Below are 20915 nucleotides of genomic sequence, written 5' to 3'. Positions count from 1 at the left end.
ATAAGATTATGAATAATAACATAATATTTATGATATAATATATGCATGAACAACTATAATTTACTGATATAAAATTGATGCAGGATATTAGTGCAATAAATAGAAATTTTCAAAATAATTTGAGCATATTATTAAAGCACGCTATAAAGGAAAAATATATTATACCTGTTCATTAGTAGTAATCGCAGCTAGTTGTTCCTGCATGGTGCGTACCCTTCTTTCGGCACCCGCCAATTCTGATTGTAGTGATACAACATTAACATTACCACTACCAGTGCTGGCTTTCGCAAGTTCACTACGAAGCTTATCAACGTAACTTTGTTCTTTCTCCAACATAAGCTGGAATGTATGAACGCGCTGAGTTTCCATTTGTCGCTTTTTCTCGTGCTAAAACAGGTAAAAAAAATATACATAATTAATTTATAAAATTTTAATTATAAAAATTTAAATTATTAAATGCATATTAAATTTATAATGAAGCATTTATAATAAAAATTTACATTAACATTTACAATTAGTATTATATTACATATTTACATTTTTTTCTTTTTTTTTTCAATAATAGTTTTTATTCAAAAAAAATTAAAAAACCTAAATATATAAAAAATATATAGAAATATTATTTCTTTTAAAAATTAAATATTGAATATTAATATTAAATACACAAATAAAAAAAATAAATATAATTAATATATTTATATAAATAAATACTACATTATAATAACATCAAAATATTATTTATTAATTAATGTATGAAAGATTTTCTTTTTCTTTTATAAAAAATTTAAACTTACATCAACGGGTTGAGGTCCTGTGATACGTGCATTACACGGTGCGCCTGGAGCAGTCGACGCCCTATGTAAAGAAGTTGCTGGTTGCGAGGGTGATACCATTGTGGTACCGGCTGATAAACTAACTGGTCTCTGATGTCCACCCGCAAGACCAACTTGTAACCCTGTGGCCGTCGTCGCCGCGCTGCTCGTTGCAACTGGCTTCTGCTGTACCGTCAGTACCACCTGCGTCGAAGCTGCAACAAGAGTTCAAGGACGATGATTAGTCACCTTTCGCATACCTTCGCCGGTCCTTCCCCCGCGTTTGACCCTCCACCTTTCTTTTAAGAGCTGCTCGAACGGTCACAACTTATATTTTCTTTTAAGATTTAGTCTCCTCTCGATTTCTATACGTGTTCTATCTCTGATCTATACCTCTTAGAAATATTTTATACTTTCTCTATTTTGATTTTTAAATTTTATATTATTTTAAACATGTTAAAATTTAAAAAAAAATTAAATTTTTTAATTAAATTAAAATCTTTTTATTTTTTGCATACTATTGCATTAACACAATTAAAAAATCGTAAAATTATAAAACAAATTTATTATTATCGTATTAAATCCCATCATCATTTTTATTAATTTAAATTTTTTACGTAGAAATATAAAGAATCAAATATCTATCAATAATGAATTATTTGTCTTAAACTACATATCATTAATAATTTAAATATATCATATGAAATTCTTTATTTGATCTCATCAAATAAAAAAAAAGAGAAAATCAGATCACTTTCTCACTAGATCACAATCACGAATAAAAGTACAAGATGAACAAAGTACAATTGTCATTCGAGTAGAATAATGTTTACATGCTATAGCTATACGATAATTGCAAATCTAGTTTCTTCTTACACTACCAATGACTCATTCCTACTCTTAGTTAAGACATATGACGTCATCTCCTTTTTCTAATTCTGGAAATCCATGTTTGTGCCAAAAAATTAATTAATCAAAATTTTAAAGATGAATACGCAATTCGGATTTCGAAAACTGAAATGTATATCTTCCTCATACTTGCTTAAACGAGCACTCTGAAAATATGCAAAACTTCCCAAATATTTGCATTTTTGAAGAACAGGGAAATATAAATATTACTCAAGGAACACTGCGATTCCACACAATTTGTAACAGATACAATTTTTGTATTTTTCTTTTATAAGGAATTGTGAAAGATAATCGTTCGAAAAAGAAATAAAATTCCAACGAACAATAACCTGTCTCTTAACGATAAAATTACATAATTGTGAACATGAAATATTTAAGGTGCAGCTGAAAATACCAGAGTATGCTTTTGCACGAGCTTTCTTCCAAGCTTGCCTCAGGTCGTACGTGGTTCGCCTCTTCATATAGATACACAGATCGATGAGGACAAATACATCCGAATTGGTAATAATCAATTCGAATAAATTTCGTATCAGAGATTCAAGGATTTAGAATTTTCTCGGCGACATATACCACAAGCATTGAGAGCCGTGTCGTACATGAAACTGCGTAAAACGATCGGTGACGACCGAGGCGATCCAAGGAACAGTAAAGACATTCGTACCGAGAAACTTGGCCCCAGGTGCGTGTATTAATATGAATGACGAGATTCTTATGTTTACACGCGCGTGTACGACTAATCTTCGATATATGACCAGGCCTCTCGTCATTTGACGATACATTGCAATAACATAGTAAATCCATTCTATTATTATTTTTTTTAGATTTTACAAAGATTTCGATTAGACGAATTATTAAGAAATGGAGGTATTTCTATTGTTTTGATTTTCCTATTGTAATACACAAGATCCTTTTTATATTCGTGTTTCTTGGCAAAGCATATCTTTTTATGTTAATTTTCGTTATATATATTATGTAATCATAATTAAGAATTAGTAATTATTTAAATAAATTATTTAAAAGAAAAAAAATTTATGCATTCATTGTTCTACATCATGAATTTCAATTTTTTTGATTGGAAAACTTACAAAATTATATTAATTATAAACAATTATTTTTATAAAAATGAAATTTTTATAAAAATTGTATTACAAATGAAATAAATAATAAGATAAATATAAGTAAATTTTATAATAAAATAATTTGTGAAAAAAAGTTAAATAGCTAAAAATTTAAAACATTTATAATTTGGAATAATGACTTTGGAAAATCCCGAACGAAGAATTAACTCAGTTGTAAATGACTGTGATTTAACGATCAGCTGCGAATCTTCTGGTATTCTGCATATGTACGTTTTTCCTCATAAAAACTTTTTTTATTTATTTTTACAAGATAAAATTTACTTTAGCAAGTAAGATGTTCTAACATGGTTCATATCTATTAAAACTAGCTTATTCCAGTAAAAGCTTATATCATCTTATTTCCTGTCTTTTATAGATTTGTTCTTAATATTTCACATCATATATAAATTGTAATTTTATAATATAATTTAGCATACATACGAGATTTTTATTTTTTTATACTTATTGAAAAATCTTTTATCTAGAACTATTAGAAACATGTAGAACTTCATAAACCGAACAAAATTTGAATATAAATTTTTATTATGAAATAATTATAATTATAACAATTAGTACATTTTAAAAAATTATAAATTTATATCGATAAAATTATTTCAAAGAAAAGAAAAATTCGAATCTTAATCACTATAAAATTTTTTCTTACAAGAAACTAAATATTTGCAAGAACTTCAAAAATACTATTTTTATAAAAAAAATGTTTTTCTATTAAAGTTATCCAATGTATACCTATTATGATAAACATTTTAGTACGAGAAAAATATGATTTTAATTATATATATATATATATATATATATATACACATATATATTTTTCTCTTAAATTTTTTTATGAGTTTTTTATACATTCTATACATTTTCTATACATTTTAATACTTTTTAATTAATGATGTTTAATAATGATAATTAAAGAATAAATAAAAATAAAATATAAAGTAAAATCGAAACTATTTGCTTTTTAGATAAAGAAAGTTATTTATTATTTATTACTTCATCTTGAGCAACTAATCAAAACGTGACAAAAGAAAAGAGATAACGACTTGGAATAACTCTTTCATCTTGTATTCTTTGCATACTTAAAATGTAACAAAATTTTATGAATTATAATATAGTTTTAGTACGATGAAAGAAATAATCATTGTGTTACCTGAATTGTTAGAAGAAAGAAGACAGATTCTATGAACGGTCACCGCTATAAACTCACATGCTTACATCACTGAAAACATCGTCATAGAAACTACATTTACGTTGCTATATCCAACATAAAACCATTGACAATCATTCGCAATTTTTATAAATGTATCTTTTTGCAAATATAACAAAGAAACAAAAATTATATATTTTTTTTCCATTTTATGATATATATTAGTTATATGTCGTTATATTTATATATTTTAATATATTTTTTTGATTTATCAGAAAAAAAAGAAAGATTAATCAATAAAATTTTGTTTACTTAAACATCAACAATCTTTAATTACATATAGAATTTCTTTTCTCCTTTGCAAACTTCCTTCTTTTTTTATGCAATGAGTTTCAAATTAAATTGCATTGTCCAAATCGATCAGCTTTATGGCTCAATTTCGATAAAAGCTTTCCAGACGTGGGCATACTTCAACAACATTTGATTAAGCAGTTTGCGCATGAAAAAAAAAAAAAAATTGTAAAGCGATTTGATTCTACTTTTACTTCTATTTTGATTTCGCTTAATTCAAGAAATTTTTATAAGAGCTAAAGTAAATGAATTATAATTTAATTATCAAATAATTATCAAAGTATAATTTAATTCAATTAGAAAATCATTAATTTAAATAAAATACTAATTTAATAATTTATAATTAAAATGCTAATGTTAATATAGTTTCATTAAATGTACAATAGTTTATTCAATTTACTTATTTTTGTTTCTTTCCATATTTAATTAATTTTTTAAATTATTTTTATTATTTTAATTTATATTATTCATAAAATATTTTTATTATCGTAACAAAAATATTTATTTTATTATTCTTTTTTATTTAGTTACTTTATAAACTTTTTAATACATAACACTCTCAATTTAATCTTTATCTATTTTTATAAAATACAGGTTAACGCCCTATAGTATGCTAGATTGAATTACATGCATCCCTTGTGATTATCAATGACACAAAAGAATAGCTTGCAAAGTATGAAGCACCCTATGTGTACATATATTATAAGCTTACTAAAGAGACTATGTATAAAAATGCTCAATCGATAGGAAAATCCTGTCATGAAGAAAAAATTGCTTTCCACTTTGTATTTATTAATATATGAAAGAATTATTATAAAAAAATTAAAATAAAAAATAATACGAATAAAATATTAAATAATAAAATTTTATAATTACATTGAGTAATAAATTTTATCAATAAACTGAAATATTCAAAATTATTAAAAAGTAATCTTGTACAATAAAACTAGCATTCTTTTTTGTAAGAAAGAAAAAAGATACTTTTAAATATTTTAACATTTACACAGCATTCTATTCTATGTCGGTTTCTTTGCATAAAAACATTTATTCCGTCTCGTTGCCAAATAACATGTCTATATCTTGGAAATAAAAGAGAAAAGAACAAAAAAGAGGCCGTAGAAAAGAAAGAAAGTATGTAAACTTACACTTTATGAGCTGTACAACATCCGTATGCGTGGACTGCATTACATTCACGCCGTTAACCTGAAAATACCAATCATGGTTATAAATAGTGAAAATATAACATAGCAAATATGTAAACGCAAATAATTTAAATTCACATAAGCTATATATATTTATTGATTATTTAAATTTAAAAATTACATTTATAATTTAAATTTAATTAATAATTTCATGGGAATATATCTTATTATTACTTTATATCTTAGTATTATTTTATAATAATATAAATTTGAAACAAACTCACCTTGATGATTTTATCGCCCGCGTGAAGGCCTGCTCTTGCGGCTGCACCACCTACAATATATTATTATTATATAATTCTTTTTTTTTAATAAATTAATAACGATAATAATTGTGGTTTTATATAAAATTTTATATAAAATTTAATATAAAAAAATATATTGATTTATATTTATTATAAATTATTATAAATTATCATTATAAATTAAAATAAATTTTATTTTTAATACATCTAAAATATTTATTATGGAAAATAAGAATAAGACTATTATTAAAAAAATAAATTATAATCTGAATTACATTATAATTTTCAAAAATACAATAATATATAAAATATAAAAATATAATTTTATTATTATTTAAATATTACATAAATATTAATGTAATTAAAATTGTTTTAAAATCTATTAATTAAATGTAATACATTTAGTAATCATGTGTTAAATATTTAAAAATTATACAATAAAATGTTATGACTTTATATATTTAGAAGAATTAATTGTATTATTTAGAATAACTATTCATAAATAGCAGTAATATCATTATAAAATGTTCAAAGAAAAAAAACTAAAAATTTTGAAATTTGATTATAAATTTATAAAAAATATTATGAAATACAAAATAAAAAAGTAGAAAATAAAATAAAATTTTTAAAATAATAAAAAATATATTATGTTCAACAGAAAAATATTCATATGAAATCTAATTTCTTAAAATTTATTAAAATTTTGAAAATATGAAAAATAACAAATCAATAAATATAATCACATACTAATAGCTATATTAATTTCTTATAATTACAATTTAAAATATATAAAAATATGTAAAAAAATATATCTAATTTTATGATTATTTATTAAAAAGCAGAATACATTCATATTCTGAAATTTTTTAAAAGATTTAAATACTTTGTAGAATAATCAATTAATCTAGTCAAAAGGATTTTCACGTTTATCTCGATTAATGTATTATCACAATTTTATGTTATTTTATAGCAAAAAGAAAAAAGAAATTAACTAGATGTTAAAACACTGTTAACACAATAACACACCTTCCTTCACAGATTGAACATAGACGGGATTATCACCGGAGACTTTCATCCCATATCCGGCCTCGTCCTTATAGACGACGAGGGTGGCGACGGGTGCTGGTTCAACGGTTCCACCCCCGGCGGCGCCTCCGCCACCCCCGACGCTGCGTCGCAACGCCGCCGTTCCATTCATCCCTTCTTCGATCTCCGCCTGGCCTCCCCTCACCTCTGCCCCGGCTGCAACGCAATTGTATGACCTGCAAGCAAAACGAAATAACAATACGTTGAAATTCAAATTAATCGATAGATAATTGTTTTTTTTTTTTCCTTTTCTTTCTTTTTTTCTTTATAATTTGAATAATGGAGAAAATAAAGCTTCTGCGCGAAAACAGAAAATATAGTTCTGACGAGAAACATCGATTTCATAAACTTTTTCAAAAGCCTTTTTTGGAAATAATAATATAAGTTTTATAATATTTTAAAAAATTTAACTAATTTTAAGAAAATTTATTAAATAAAATCATCAAATAAACATAATATTTGAGAGATAGATTTCAAAGAATTATATGCTTCACCAAGAAACAAATCGTGAGATGTTAAATATTTACAAGATGTAATTTAAAAAAATAATTCAAATTCAAAAACAATAACTTAATTTGTAATTAGTAATTAGAAAAATCAATATTGATTTATAAGAATAATAAAAGATTTTTTAAATATTTAAAAAATTAAAAAGTTTTGAATTGATGAATAAATAAATTATCAAAGTACAAAGATTAAAATGATTGTAAATTTTTAAGTAAATATTTTTAATATCGAAAATAGAAGGAATATTCAATTCAATTTTTTTTCTAAAATCTAATTTTCTTTTTGAATTTTTTTTTGTTAATATTATGTAATAATTTAGAGAATTATGAACCTTTAATTTTATTTTACTTATATATTTTACTTATAATATTATTTCAATGCAAAAATGATGAAATACGGAAATTATTTAATATATTAAGTATTATGATATGTTTATCTAATTAAACTAATGTTACTTGATATACACAAATAAAATAAAATTTCTAAAAAAATTAGTAATAATGATAAAACATAATAATAAAAATTATTTTCATTTTTGTTCTATATTTTTTTAAATATTATATAATATTTTAATTTAATGAATGGATAATTTAAAAGACAAGAATGAATCTCAATTAAAACAACTGTTATGTTAAGAATAATTACTTTTTAACGAATGCAGGATGTTTGATCATTCACCGCGTATGAAGCTAATAAATAATCATGTCCCCCTTATCAAAGGAATTATGTCTGTCATTGCTGTGTACTTTCACAAGCTTATAATCATATATAATTTACATTGATATTTAATTATTATTTAATTATTATAATGTTTTTCATCAATATCTTGAATTTATAAATCATATGATTTTCAATTATTTATTATTTATAAAAAAAATTATTTATAAAACAAAAAATTTTTTCTTAGAAATTCTTATTAATGAAATAATATATAAAAATTATTATTAATTCTTTAATATCAAGACTTTTTTTATATTTTAAATTTTAAGAATATTAGAAATTTTAGAAATATATCTAAAAAGATAAAATTCAAAATTTTCATTAGACAAAAATTCGTATTTCTTATATAATAAATTATCTAAATTTATATTAACTATTGTATAAGTACGCATCATTGCAAAAGATTCGAAATCTACATTTCGTAGCTATTCTAATTGTAAAATCATACTATATTCTAATTATAAAACCATACAACTATAAAAGCTTATCGAAACATTGATAAAACATGATTAAAAAGAGTTAACGATTTGCATTATGTATATCGTAACACTACAAACAAAAACCTTGATATTGAGATATTTATTGCGCTTATATTTTTACAGATGAAATCCTAACATCCAGTATTTAATTGTCTTTTTTCCTTTTTTTCTTTTTAAAGAAAACTTTTTTATATAAAAAATTATATTAAGATATATTCAATATTATATTTATATATATAACATAAAATATTATGCAGATTTAATTCTTATCCCAGTAAAATATTTTAAAAAAATATCTAATTGAAATCTATTCAGTGAATACAAACGAAATAAAATCATATAAAACATTTTAATTTTTATAGAAAAATTTTATTTTTTTTAATATGAAACGCGTATAATTATTTAATTTCTTAAAAAATTCAATATGATATATATATATATAAACTTGAAGATTGTTTAAAGATTTAATTTTATATATATATATATATATATATATAATAGTTTTCATATAGATAGTTGAATATAAATTTTCAATTACGTTTCATAAATTAGATATTCTTATTATTATATTAATTCAATAAAATATAAATGATCAAATAACAATTATTTTTATATTACTATTTATATTAAATCAAATTTTTATTTTCTTTCGCAATTGCAACAAAAATATAAATAAATCATAATAAAATTGATAAATTATATTACCATAAAAATTATTCCAATTTTTTGTTAGAATTCAAATTTATATGTTAGAATTCAAAATTTTTTTAGTTATACTTTAAAAAAAATTTTTTTTTCCATAATATTTATGAATAAATAAATAATAGTATATGATATTTAAAGAGTATTTGATTAAAAATAACATTTTCTTAAATAAATAGTGAAACAAAAATTAAATGATAATTAATTCTATACAAATTCTATATGTTGATAGTTAATCTACTTATTGCCTAGTTTCATTAAAGACGTGATTTTTTTTTCTTTTTTTTACTTATATATTTTTCCAAAGATTCAGTGAAATTTATTTATAAACAATATGATATTTTTTTATAAACAATTTTATATCATTAAAATAAAAACATGATTTAAATTCAATGATTTTATTTTAAAGTTATATATCTCATTTTTGTATAAAAGAAATGAAAGCATAAAATAAGGATTTATTCTTTATTATTATTCTCTACTATATTATTCTCTATTATATCTTGATTTATTCGTTTTAAACAATAATGTTTATAATAACAATAATTACAATGAATAATTAATTTAATAATGCGAAAAATAAAAATTATTTTCTTCAATAATACTCTGAATTAAATCAATATCTCATGGAAAATTAATATAAAATTCTATGATTCTTTTTCATTAAACAATTTAAAAATAATAAAAATTAATAAAAAAAAAATTAATAAAATGCGAAGAATAACATTTTTGAAATTATTCTTTTTCCAACGAAAGTAAAAATAATATATTAATTTTATAAACGAAATGAAATTTCTACGAAACTTTACGAGATTATTTTACTTTGTTTAAAATCTGCAGCCATTTTTATATCTCAAGAATATTTTAAAAGTATTAGTCGTAAGTAATAAATATGCCCATAAAAAAATTTGATTTTATTTAAAATTTATTTAAAAATATCATCATTTTATTGTGATTGATTTAATATTTTGGATATAATTTCAATATCACATTTGTGATTTATATGCTTCGTGCCAGATGTGAACTGTGAATTACTTACAGCAAATTTTGAATAAATCGTACACAATAACATTGACATTTTGATTAATTATTTTTAATTTCTTAATATATTTTTTTATTAATATATTGTTTGTTAATATATTTAAAATGATATTAATATTATTGATTTATTACATTTTTCTTTTAAAAGAAAAATATTACAGTTTTTAAATACGCATTTGAAATAATAGATTTTTAAGTTATAAATTTAAGTTATAAATTTATAAGTTATGAATATATTAATAAAAACAATATTTAATTAAATATAATATTTTTTTAAGATCATATGAATATTTAATATTAAACATAACATACTGCTATTCATTCATTTATTATAAATTTATAAATATATTTATTATAACGAATTATTACTTCTCAAAAAAATATTTCATTTAATCAATATTTCTATTAAATTATATAATTTAAAATTGCACAAATAATTTTATTTAATATATAATAAATTATACTTAATCAATAATGTTTTAAAATTTCTCTCATTTTCTTTCTTTGTTTTTCTAAAAAAACATTGAAAATAAGTAAAATTTTAGAGAAATCGGATTAAAACAAAATATCTTTTCTTAACACGCTATGATTAAATTTCATTACCAATGTTACTGCCATGTTTAGTTTGCTTATTCTTGTGCCTGAACTATAAGATTTTTTTCATAAATATATTATAAACAATAAAATTTAAATGAATAATTTAATTATATTAAATTAATATTAAAAGTTATCTATTTATTTTAATTACTCATCGATAGTTATTAAGAAACATATAAGAAGAGAAATTGTTCAATTCTAAGAAATTGTAAAACAATGACAGCGACTAAAATTCAAAGAATATGTCAGAGAAAAACTAAGAAACTGTATATGACATCATGTTAATCGATATAACAGGTTAATAGGTCAGTCGGTTCTTATACTTTGTAAGCATGAGGAAATAAAAAAAAGACAATCGAAAAAAAGAGAAAATACACGGATATAAGGTTTCAAGAATGTCTTGTGAATAGGCGTACCGAAGATAGAGTAAATACATACCTTTCATTTAATCTATTTCGTAGTGGAACGAATCTTGTAAAACACCAATAACGGAATAGAAGAACAACAAAGTGAGATATCACTTCACCTTGGCACTATATTTCACAGGAATTATACATATCACAATTGTCATAACAAAAAAACACATATGAATATGGCTGGTGACGGATAATTATTCTGTCTCTAACACTTTCACGGTACATTTTGATGACTCCTGATAATGCATGATAAGAAAACTATTTGATAAAAAAAGGAAGACCACTTCTGTACTACTTGTACAAACATACACACACAATACGTGCATGAATACGAAGGCACTGATTTTTTTATAAAATACTTACACATTCGATAAAACGAAAATACACTACTAACAAGTGTCAGCCATCTTGTATTGGAGCGAAGCACAACCCAACGTCCCATAGTGCATCACGACAGCTGCAGAAACTCGTACCAAGTTTATAATAGTAAGATTTTAAAGAAGAAATGAAACACTTTTGATTGGCGAGAGATTTAAATAGATTGCTCCTATTGGTTAGATTATATTAGTGAATTTTCTTCCATATATGATTCTTTTGAAATATATTTAATGCAGTTTTTAACCAATCATTTACTATTATTCTGAAATATTAATAATTTACTGAATATTTTACGTTATAATTTTAATAATGCATAAATAAAAATAAATTTAAATAAGTGATAAAACTTCATGTAATTAAACTTTTTCAAATTAATAATATTAAATAAAATTATAGTATATAAATTTGAAAATAATAACTTTAAAATGAAAATATTTTTTCATATAAAAAATAAAATTTATCATTGCATATTTTTTATTTATTTATTTTTAAATATACATGAACAAAACAAATTATAAATATATTATGAATATTTATATTTTTATATTTATATCATTTATTTATAAATGTAAAATTATTTTCACTCCATTTGTTATACATAGTTTATATTATTAAATATTTTAACAAAATATATAATTTAATGTGCTGTAATACAGTAATGCATGTAATAAACTATTACATATAATTATGTTATTTGAAATCAATAAAAAAATTGTGCAAAGTTATACTCAATATTATATTAATTAATAAACTTGATTTAATACAAGTTGAACTATTTAAAAAAGGATAAAAAAAATCATATGGTAAAGTAATATCTAAGTTTGGTCCTCCAACAAAATAATATTTGGATGGTTTTGATATATCATGAAATGTAACATAACTAACAACATCTATTTTTAATACATCTATACATTTTTCAGATGTACATTTTGACCAAGATATATTAGATCCTGTTGAAAATGTAATACTAATACCTATTATCTTATAATTTTTTAATGTTTCAGGTTTTGTTAAAGCAGAATATAAAATATTTAAATGTATAGATGTTATTAAATCTGAACAATATAAACGATTATTAATAAATGATCCTACTATAATATTTTGGGGCATTCTATCCAATAAAATTTTTGTCCAATTAGTAGTATCATTATTAGAAAAATTACCTAACTTGGCAACATAAATATTATATTGATTTATTTGTGTAACATTAAATAAAGTATCTTTAAGTAAAAAATGCATAATAAGATTTTGTAATTCTATACAAGATGCTGTACTAAAATTATTAGTATGTACAGATACAGAGCACTTCAATTTAATATTTTCTCCAAAAGCAAGAGCATACCTATTAATTTTATTACATTCACCAGTTTTTGTAGCTATAGGTAATGTCAAAAAACTATCAGTTTTATTAAAATTGATGTATTTAGTTTCTATATTATTAGTCTTATTTATTTTTAAAGTACCTATAATTAATGGTTTTCCAATAATATAGCCAGGATTACCACTGAGAGAGAAACTTTTTTCTTTATCTAATTCTGCCCATTCATATGTTACTATAAATTGCTGATAAAAATTTTGAGAAACATTACCTATATTAAAATATACATCAATATTATTAATTCCCATAGAACCATTGTGAACAATTAAATATTTTACACCTGTTACAATATTGTAACATGTGCCATTAGAACAAGATCCTAGTATAATATTATTACTGCATGTTTTCCAATAATGTTTACAATAATAACTATTTAAAGTTAAACATACATTTTTAGGACAAATCTGAAAATTATAAATTTAAATGTAATTTTTTTTAATGTAAAAAAATATTACATATTATTTTAAAAACTATTACTATTTTTTATATACCTGATCCAACTGAATATAAGTTTCATTTAATAAATGAGGAGATACTACAATTGTAAAATTATTAAATGTTGCAGGAAACAAAAATTTATTTGTGTCAATTAATTCAGTTTGCAAACATTGTTCTTTCCATTCACGAAGATATTTTAAAGTTTTCTTAAAGGAGCATAGTTCAGTAAATCCAGATTGTAATATTTCTAAATTTATAAAAAAATTAGTTAGATAAAATATTAAATGTGTTAATAAATATAATATAATATATAATACCAAAGGGTTGAATATAATTATTATATACTATCCACATAACATCACCATCTTGATAAGGATTAGAAGTATTATATTCAAATTGATAAAATTGATCATTCCATTTCCATGTCAATCTATTTAAATTTATTGTTTTTCTTAAATCTTCTTCAGTTTTTATATCCTATGTAAAATTAAATAAAGTAATTAATGATCTTATATAAAGAATATAATTTATAATCAATATTAATCTTACCAATTCATTACTAATACTGTATGTAGGTGGAAGATTATCATATAAAATACAAAAAAGATTATTTGCCAATTTTTCAAGTATAAATGGAGTATTATTTCGTTGTATAAAATTTCTATTATAACAATAACGTTTATCAAATAATTCAGGTTGATAATTTTCACAATATGAAAAAACAGTTAAATGAAAATCATTACAATCTTTGTCACAACAACAATTAATATCACAAGATGACATCTATAATTTAAATAATATAAATAAGAAATTTTGAATTAAAATTATATAATTTTTAATATATTAATTATAAAATGTGATAAAAATTTACCATTAAGTCACATTCACATATGTCAGAATAGATTTTATGTACATTTTGATTTCGTGATTTTTTATTATATTTAATTTTCTGAGGCATTTGTTTGGTAACTATTTGAAATTTTGTAGATTGAGTAGAATATATAGAATTGATAGTAGTATTAGTTATATTATAAATATTTTCAACTGTAGTACTTAAAGTTTCTTCTAAAATATCTTTCTCTATTAATTCATCACATCCTGTTTCATTTACACATGTGAATATTTCTTCAAGTTTTTTAGCATATATTGATTTATTTAATATAAGATAAAATGATATTAATATAAACTTTATTATAAACATATTGATGGTTATGTATTTTATAATTTAGGATATGTTTATTAAAAAATATTTTTAATTCATATTGCAATATATTAATATAAAGTATAATATATTGCAATAATATTTATATATGACATCCATATTTTTCAAAATTTCGAGTAAGTATATATAATTCAATTTTAATTGTACCCATACTTTCTGTAAGTAATTCAAATCTATCCAAAGAATTAACCAAAATATTTGGTGATTTTAATTGTAAACTTATTCCCAAAAACTTATCTCTTAATCTATCTTTCCAATTACCTATGGATTAAGAATAAAATATATTGAATAAAATAAATTTATGCTAATATTTTTTTAGAAAAAATTTAAATTACCAATTGGTTTCCATGTATGACACTTTATAGAATGCAATCCAGGAGATAAAGGAATATTACAAATACCATAGGATCCAAATAATATTCTTCCATGTGTATCTCTATGAAATATTTGTAATAAAATTTTTGGTGAATTTTGAATAGTTTGTGTTGTATAATGTAAATCTATGGGATGATCCCAAACTGGTTCGTTAGTATATAAATCACAACTTTCTTGAGTTTGTCCTTCTTCATAACCATTTAATACTTTCCATCCTCTACCTATAAAAAAAAAATTGAAAATATATATATATACAATAAAAAAATAAATTTTTAATGATAATTTTATGATAAATATTTTATTACCGGCATGAAAACTCCACTTGCATAAAAGATGTGATTGTTTAAAATCTCTCGCAGACAAAATTCGACCTACGATATGCAATTCGGCCATTCCACAAAATCATATCATTTTATTGAATAATATATTAATTGAAGTTATTTCTCTTTTTATGAATGAATTAAAATATATTACGATTAAATAATATTTGTATTTTATGATAAAAATTATGATATAATCATTAAATCATTATGATATAATGACATTGTGTTAAAATTAATATATATTTATTTGTTATTTGTTAAATTAATTATTTGAATATGAAAATTACAAATAAATTGAAAATATTGACTTGAATGAAAAATATTTAAGAGATATTAATTAAAATATATCATAATTTTTATTATAATTTAATCAAACAATTGATATAAACAATCTTTATCCTACAAATGTATTATAATATGTATGTCAATTATTGACTCATCAATGTACGCCCTCTTGTGAAGTTTGAATTGCTTTAGGCATTATAAAATTTTCAATCTTATTTTTTAATGTTACGTACATAATTTTTCACGTTAAATTTAGCTTCATTTTCTATTAATCATTAAAGATTATTTTTTTATATATAATTCTTGTCATAAATCTTCTTAAAATTTGAAATATTATATTGTTTAATTTCATATTTTATTATATAGTATAATTATGTACTGCTTTTAAATTTGCAAATCAAAAATTGAAAAAATTAATAAAACATTTTAAAAAATTGCTTTTACAAATAATTTAATAATTAGTATTTTTTGTTAAATATTTAACTTAATTCATTACATCGAATAGAATGTTATTATGTATTATAGGTTATATGAATTTTCTAACATTTGACAAATCTTCACTCAGATTTTATTAATAAAAATTTGTTTTATGAACTTCGTTGTTGCTTTACTTATACTCTAAATGGAAACTAAACCAAAAAGTGAACATTTGCTGGAATTAAAAGGTTATAAATATTATTTATATAATTTTAAATTTTTAAAAATATAAATTTGTTAAATATTGTTTATTAATTATAAATATGATACTGAAATAATTACATTTTTATATATTTGTATTCTTTTTAGTAATGAGATTAACACGACCTATGCTTGCAAGTCCAGTAGTTGTTACTTGTGATTCAACAGATCTTCCTGGTAATACTTTAAATAATGAACTTAAGAATGATTGTACTGCTTTACAAGGAATGGAAACTCTCGCAATAGGACAGTTTATGGTATTACCACAAAGTTTTGGGTATGTATATGAATATATATTAAAATTTAAATTCATACATTTAATTTTCGAAATCATATAATATTTAATCAATTTATATTTCACATATAAAAAAATGATAATTGTATAATATGACATTAAATATTTATATATTTACTTATTTAATATATATAAATAACAGGAAAATAATTTAATATTATAATTATATTTTTACAGAAATATTTATTTAGGTGAAATATTTTCAAGTTACCTTTGTGTACATAATGGTAGCAATCAATTAGTAAAAAATGTTATTGTTAAAGTAAGTTAATGTTAAATTAAATTAATATATATCAATAATTATAAATATTATTTTTATTAATGCATGTATTATTATATGTATTATAAATGTTATATAAATATATATAAATATATATACATATAAAAATTATTAATAATAATTTATTTCAGGCAGACTTACAAACAAGTACTCAAATTATATCTCTTTGTGGTAATAGTGGAGAAATGAAAGATTTAGCACCTGATAATACAGTTGATGAAGTTATACATCATGAAGTAAAAGAAATAGGCACACATATGTAAGAATATTTTATTAATAAAATTTCAATTTATGTAATATCTTTGGTAAATAATTACTAATATATATAATTTTCTAGACTAGTATGTGAAGTTAGTTATACTCCTGTAAATTTAGGTAATACTGCACAATCATTTAGAAAATATTTTAAATTTCAAGTAGTAAAACCATTAGATGTTAAAACAAAGTTTTATAATGCAGAGGTAATAATTTGATAAAATATTATATTTAATCATTTACTTATATAATTATTTAAAATAATATTTTTTGATTTTAATTTTTTTAAAGTCAGATGAAGTATATCTTGAAGCACAAATACAGAATCTTACAGCTGGTCCAATTTGTTTAGAAAAAGTTTCACTTGAATCATCTCATTTATTTAGTGGTAGGTAATTTTTATAATAATTTTTATGAATGATTTTTTTAAAATATAAATTTAAATAAATATGATTTCATCATATATATATATATATATATATATATATATAATCATTTTTATATTTTTAGTATCAACATTAAATACAAATGAAAAAGGAGAGTCTATTTATGGATCAGTTAATATATTAGATACTGATTGTAGCAGACAGTATTTATATTGTTTAAAACCACAAATAAGTTTATTGAAAGATCCAAAAATGATGCATAATGCAACAAATATTGGAAAATTAGATATTGTTTGGAGAAGTAACTTGGGAGAAAGAGGAAGATTACAAACAAGTCAATTACAAAGAATGGTTTGTTTTTTACAATTTCACTTATAATTTATTTTGTTTTTAATTCTTAATTTAATTTTTATTTTTCAGGCACCTGAATATGGTGATATACGAGTTACCATGAAAAATATTCCTCTTACAGTTTATCTTGAGCAAATGATGAATTTTAATTGCCATATAATAAATACGTCGTAAGTATTTATATCATATATGAAAAATTAAATTAAAAAAATGAAATAAATTTAAAAAATTAAATTAAAAAATGATTTAGAATTCCAATCAATATTAATTTAAATTTTAATATTTTAATTAAAATAATTATTAATAAAATTAAATTTTATTTCATTATTATTAGTGAAAGAAGTATGGATTTAATGTTAATTTTGGAATCAAATAATTCTATAGCATGGTGTGGAATATCTAATACAATGATAGGAACATTAAAACCTGGTGTTTCAATAGATATTCCTTTATGTTTAATTGCATTACGTAGTGGTATTATAGTAAGTATTTTTATATAAATATTTTAACATATATATTATAAATATTTTGATATATTTAATATTATATATATTTTAGACAATTTCAGGATTAAAATTAAAGGACACATTTTTGAATAGGATATATGATTATGATGACTTAACACAAATATTTGTTAGCCAAACAGATTAGTTAAAAAATTAATAAGTGTATAAAAATATTTATTAATTTAATTTATATTTTATTTAATATATATCAAAGTTTTATTAATATATAATAGAATATGCAGATATAATAATGAAATTAATTGATTTTTATAAAATAAACAAAAAACTTAAAAAAAAATATTTTAAAAGTATGTATCTATAGTAGATATTTTTTCAGTTTCACTTACTGCTCCTACAGCACAAGCAAGTAAAGTTTGAACATCTTGAGGTTCATTTCCGCCAAATATATATCCATTAGCTTTATCCACTGCATTTTTTACTTGTAATAATAGTGCTTGATTAGAAATATCTAATGGTATAAAAGTGACAAGACTGTAATCCTCTATTAATGATACAAAAGCTGCATTTAGTTTCTTGTATCTAAAAGTATTAAATATTCAGAATATATTTTTATAGTTAAATTTATTTATTTATATAAATTTATTAAAAATAAATATTAAAATTAAAATACTCAATAAGGAATATTACTTTGATGTAAATGGATTTTCATCCAATTTATCTAGCAAATATTTTAAATCCAATACTTCAGTATAAAAATCTATATTAAAATCTAAGCAATGGTTAAATTTTTTCATTTCATCAAATTTGGTCATCACATTAATATGAGGTAAGCCTAATTTTAACATAGTTGTTGTGCAAAGAATTAAGGAAGATAAATATTTACCTGTAATTCAAAAATATAACATTTTAATATATTATAAAAATAAAATAAAAGTTTGTTCATAGAATTATGATAATATATAAATAAATAATATAAAAATAATATAAATAATATATAAATATAATATAAAAATTACCAGCATCACTACAGTGATGAGAATCAACAAGATGTACACTACATAATCTTATTAAGTTTTGTTCTAATTTTTCTGCAATTATACTAATTGATTTATGATGTGTATATAATTCAACCTGTAAATAAATGTTAATGCTAAATGTGAAATATTTTAATACTATATTTATATATAAATATAAAAATATACCTGTCCTGGGCAATCAAATATAAGATAATGATCTTTTAGATTTAATACTTTTGTGATTAACCATTTAATATTAGCTTCTAAAAATTCCATACAATAAACTAATGCTCCATTTGGACCAAGTCCATAATGTGACATCACTTCTTCATGCTTTATCAATTCAGATATATTTACTATAGGTGAATATTCCATGTTTTCATTTGCAGGATCTAAAAATATAATATTGTCATTTAAATATTTTAAATATTTTTTTAATTTATATTTTCAATTAGAATAATTAATTTAATTATAACAATTATTGTTTGTTTTTACCAATATTAATAATAGCTACTTTTCTCCCAAGTTTTTCTAAAAATTTAGCCATTGCATAACAATATGTAGTTTTTCCACTTCCAGGTGGACCTATAACTAATTGGCCAAATATTAAACTCATATTTAATTTATTTCTTTATAATAATATTATGCTATCATATCATTTATAATTGTAACTATTGTTTTCAAAATAATTGAATCATAATCTTTCAAAGATATTGAAATTAATAATGGTTTATCTGTATTAATCTGTTCTGTTATATAGCGAGCAGCTGCTATAACTTCAACATCATCTTTTCCAAATAATACCCTAAAATAAATTATTTATTAATTTAAAATAAAATAATTTAAAGTTATAAATATAATAATAATAATAATAATATTTACTTAGTAGAATATATACTATTATTATATTGATTAAATAAAGATCCACGATTTATGGATATTAGTGATCCAAATTTTTTAAATTGTGTTACAATTAACAATAAACGGTTACTAAAAAAAAACAAATATATTAATATATTAATAATTTTAATTATGGATTTAAAAAGTTAAGTAGTCTAAATTTATTGTTTTTTTTATATATATAAATATTTGTTTATAACTTATTATATATAATAAACTTATATTGTATAAATAAAAAATTAATATTACCTGTAAACTTTCAAAATAATATCGGTATGATGACCGTGAATATCGACACACACATGATCTTTCATATTTATTATCTGTAATATAAATTATATAATTATATATTAGATAAGATAAATAATAAATAAGTTTTATAATATATATTAATGCAAAGTAAATAAATAAATAAAACATACTTATATTAAAACGTTAAATCATTTCTGTTTTTTTTATATAAAATGACTCTTCATATATTGTTTCTAGTAAATTTTAAAATCATAGTAAAAGTTGTCTACACTGATAATACTATATAGTA

The 20915-nt window shown here is 20.9% G+C and overlaps 4 protein-coding genes across 11 annotated transcripts in view; 1 reads left to right on the top strand and 3 right to left on the bottom strand.

The window, feature by feature from the left end:
* The window catches only part of LOC410127 (rho guanine nucleotide exchange factor 11), a 36304-nt gene extending 24512 nt beyond the window's left edge, over positions 1-11792 (bottom strand). For 2 of the 7 annotated variants that reach the window (XR_409009.3, XM_393610.7), the window contains exons 1-6: positions 11370-11792; positions 6826-7061; positions 5779-5828; positions 5498-5555; positions 795-1027; positions 166-387 (exon numbers count right to left, since the gene is read on the bottom strand). Coding sequence is in view for 6 of the 7 variants with exons in the window: in XM_393610.7 (XP_393610.4) it covers positions 166-387; positions 795-1027; positions 5498-5555; positions 5779-5828; positions 6826-6997 (735 nt within the window). In the remaining variant the exon portion in view is untranslated. Of the gene's footprint in view, positions 1-165; positions 388-794; positions 1028-2115; positions 2277-5497; positions 5556-5778; positions 5829-6825; positions 7062-11369 lie in introns of those variants that run through there. The other 5 variants (XM_006561119.3, XM_006561121.3, XM_016910692.2 and 2 more) reach the window with 4 other exon arrangements.
* A 407-nt stretch (positions 11793-12199) lies between these two features.
* LOC724598 (tectonic-3) lies at positions 12200-15924 on the bottom strand. The gene is made up of 8 exons (XM_026439156.1): positions 15444-15924; positions 15099-15359; positions 14852-15024; positions 14413-14757; positions 14091-14324; positions 13859-14018; positions 13595-13788; positions 12200-13507 (listed from the first exon to the last, which is right to left on the bottom strand). The coding sequence occupies exons 1-8, from the start codon at positions 15529-15531 to the stop codon at positions 12416-12418; spliced, it is 2547 nt and encodes an 848-aa protein (XP_026294941.1). The 5' UTR covers positions 15532-15924; the 3' UTR covers positions 12200-12415.
* Positions 15925-16175: 251 nt separating this feature from the next.
* Positions 16176-19011, top strand: LOC552422 (trafficking protein particle complex subunit 13). Its single transcript, XM_624796.6, has 10 exons — positions 16176-16411; positions 16533-16701; positions 16897-16981; positions 17131-17258; positions 17337-17460; positions 17546-17642; positions 17765-17991; positions 18061-18161; positions 18326-18473; positions 18550-19011. The coding sequence occupies exons 1-10, from the start codon at positions 16369-16371 to the stop codon at positions 18640-18642; spliced, it is 1215 nt and encodes a 404-aa protein (XP_624799.3). The 5' UTR covers positions 16176-16368; the 3' UTR covers positions 18643-19011.
* On the bottom strand, positions 18671-20864 carry LOC552405 (GPN-loop GTPase 2). 2 transcript variants are annotated; one of them, XM_026446505.1, is made up of 8 exons: positions 20797-20864; positions 20624-20697; positions 20357-20464; positions 19970-20279; positions 19661-19866; positions 19475-19589; positions 19146-19341; positions 18671-19037 (listed from the first exon to the last, which is right to left on the bottom strand). In XM_026446505.1, the coding sequence occupies exons 4-8, from the start codon at positions 20088-20090 to the stop codon at positions 18800-18802; spliced, it is 876 nt and encodes a 291-aa protein (XP_026302290.1). In that variant the 5' UTR covers positions 20091-20279; positions 20357-20464; positions 20624-20697; positions 20797-20864; the 3' UTR covers positions 18671-18799. The 2 variants fall into 2 exon arrangements, with proteins under 2 accessions (XP_026302290.1, XP_026302291.1); XM_026446506.1 differs by lacking the exon at positions 20357-20464 and having other exon boundaries at positions 20797-20852.
* Positions 20865-20915: the final 51 nt, after the last annotated feature.

This window comes from Apis mellifera, linkage group LG2 (genome assembly GCF_003254395.2).
Source record: "Apis mellifera strain DH4 linkage group LG2, Amel_HAv3.1, whole genome shotgun sequence".
Taxonomy (NCBI): Eukaryota; Metazoa; Arthropoda; class Insecta; order Hymenoptera; family Apidae; genus Apis; species Apis mellifera.
The sequence above is the reverse complement of the archived record's forward strand: the minus strand, read 5'-3'. Positions and strand labels throughout refer to the sequence as shown.

Bases quoted from the DNA above. Each gene is read 5' to 3' on its own strand.
- LOC552405 (XM_026446505.1), bottom strand. From the start codon at position 20,090: ATGAGTTTAATATTTGGCCAATTAGTTATAGGTCCACCTGGAAGTGGA. The intron at 19,342-19,474 runs GTAATTTTTATA...TTTGAATTACAG, and splicing joins TCATCACTGTAGTGATGCTG to GTAAATATTTATCTTCCTTA. The intron at 19,038-19,145 runs GTAATATTCCTT...TAATACTTTTAG, and splicing joins GAAAATCCATTTACATCAAA to ATACAAGAAACTAAATGCAG.
- LOC724598 (XM_026439156.1), bottom strand. From the start codon at position 15,531: ATGGCCGAATTGCATATCGTAGGTCGAATTTTGTCTGCGAGAGATTTT. The intron at 14,019-14,090 runs GTAAGATTAATA...AATTTTACATAG, and splicing joins ACAGTATTAGTAATGAATTG to GATATAAAAACTGAAGAAGA. The intron at 13,789-13,858 runs GTATTATATATT...TTATAAATTTAG, and splicing joins TAATTATATTCAACCCTTTG to AAATATTACAATCTGGATTT.
- LOC552422 (XM_624796.6), top strand. From the start codon at position 16,369: ATGGAAACTAAACCAAAAAGTGAACATTTGCTGGAATTAAAAG. The intron at 16,412-16,532 runs GTTATAAATATT...TATTCTTTTTAG, and splicing joins ACATTTGCTGGAATTAAAAG to TAATGAGATTAACACGACCT. The intron at 17,259-17,336 runs GTAAGAATATTT...ATAATTTTCTAG, and splicing joins AAAGAAATAGGCACACATAT to ACTAGTATGTGAAGTTAGTT.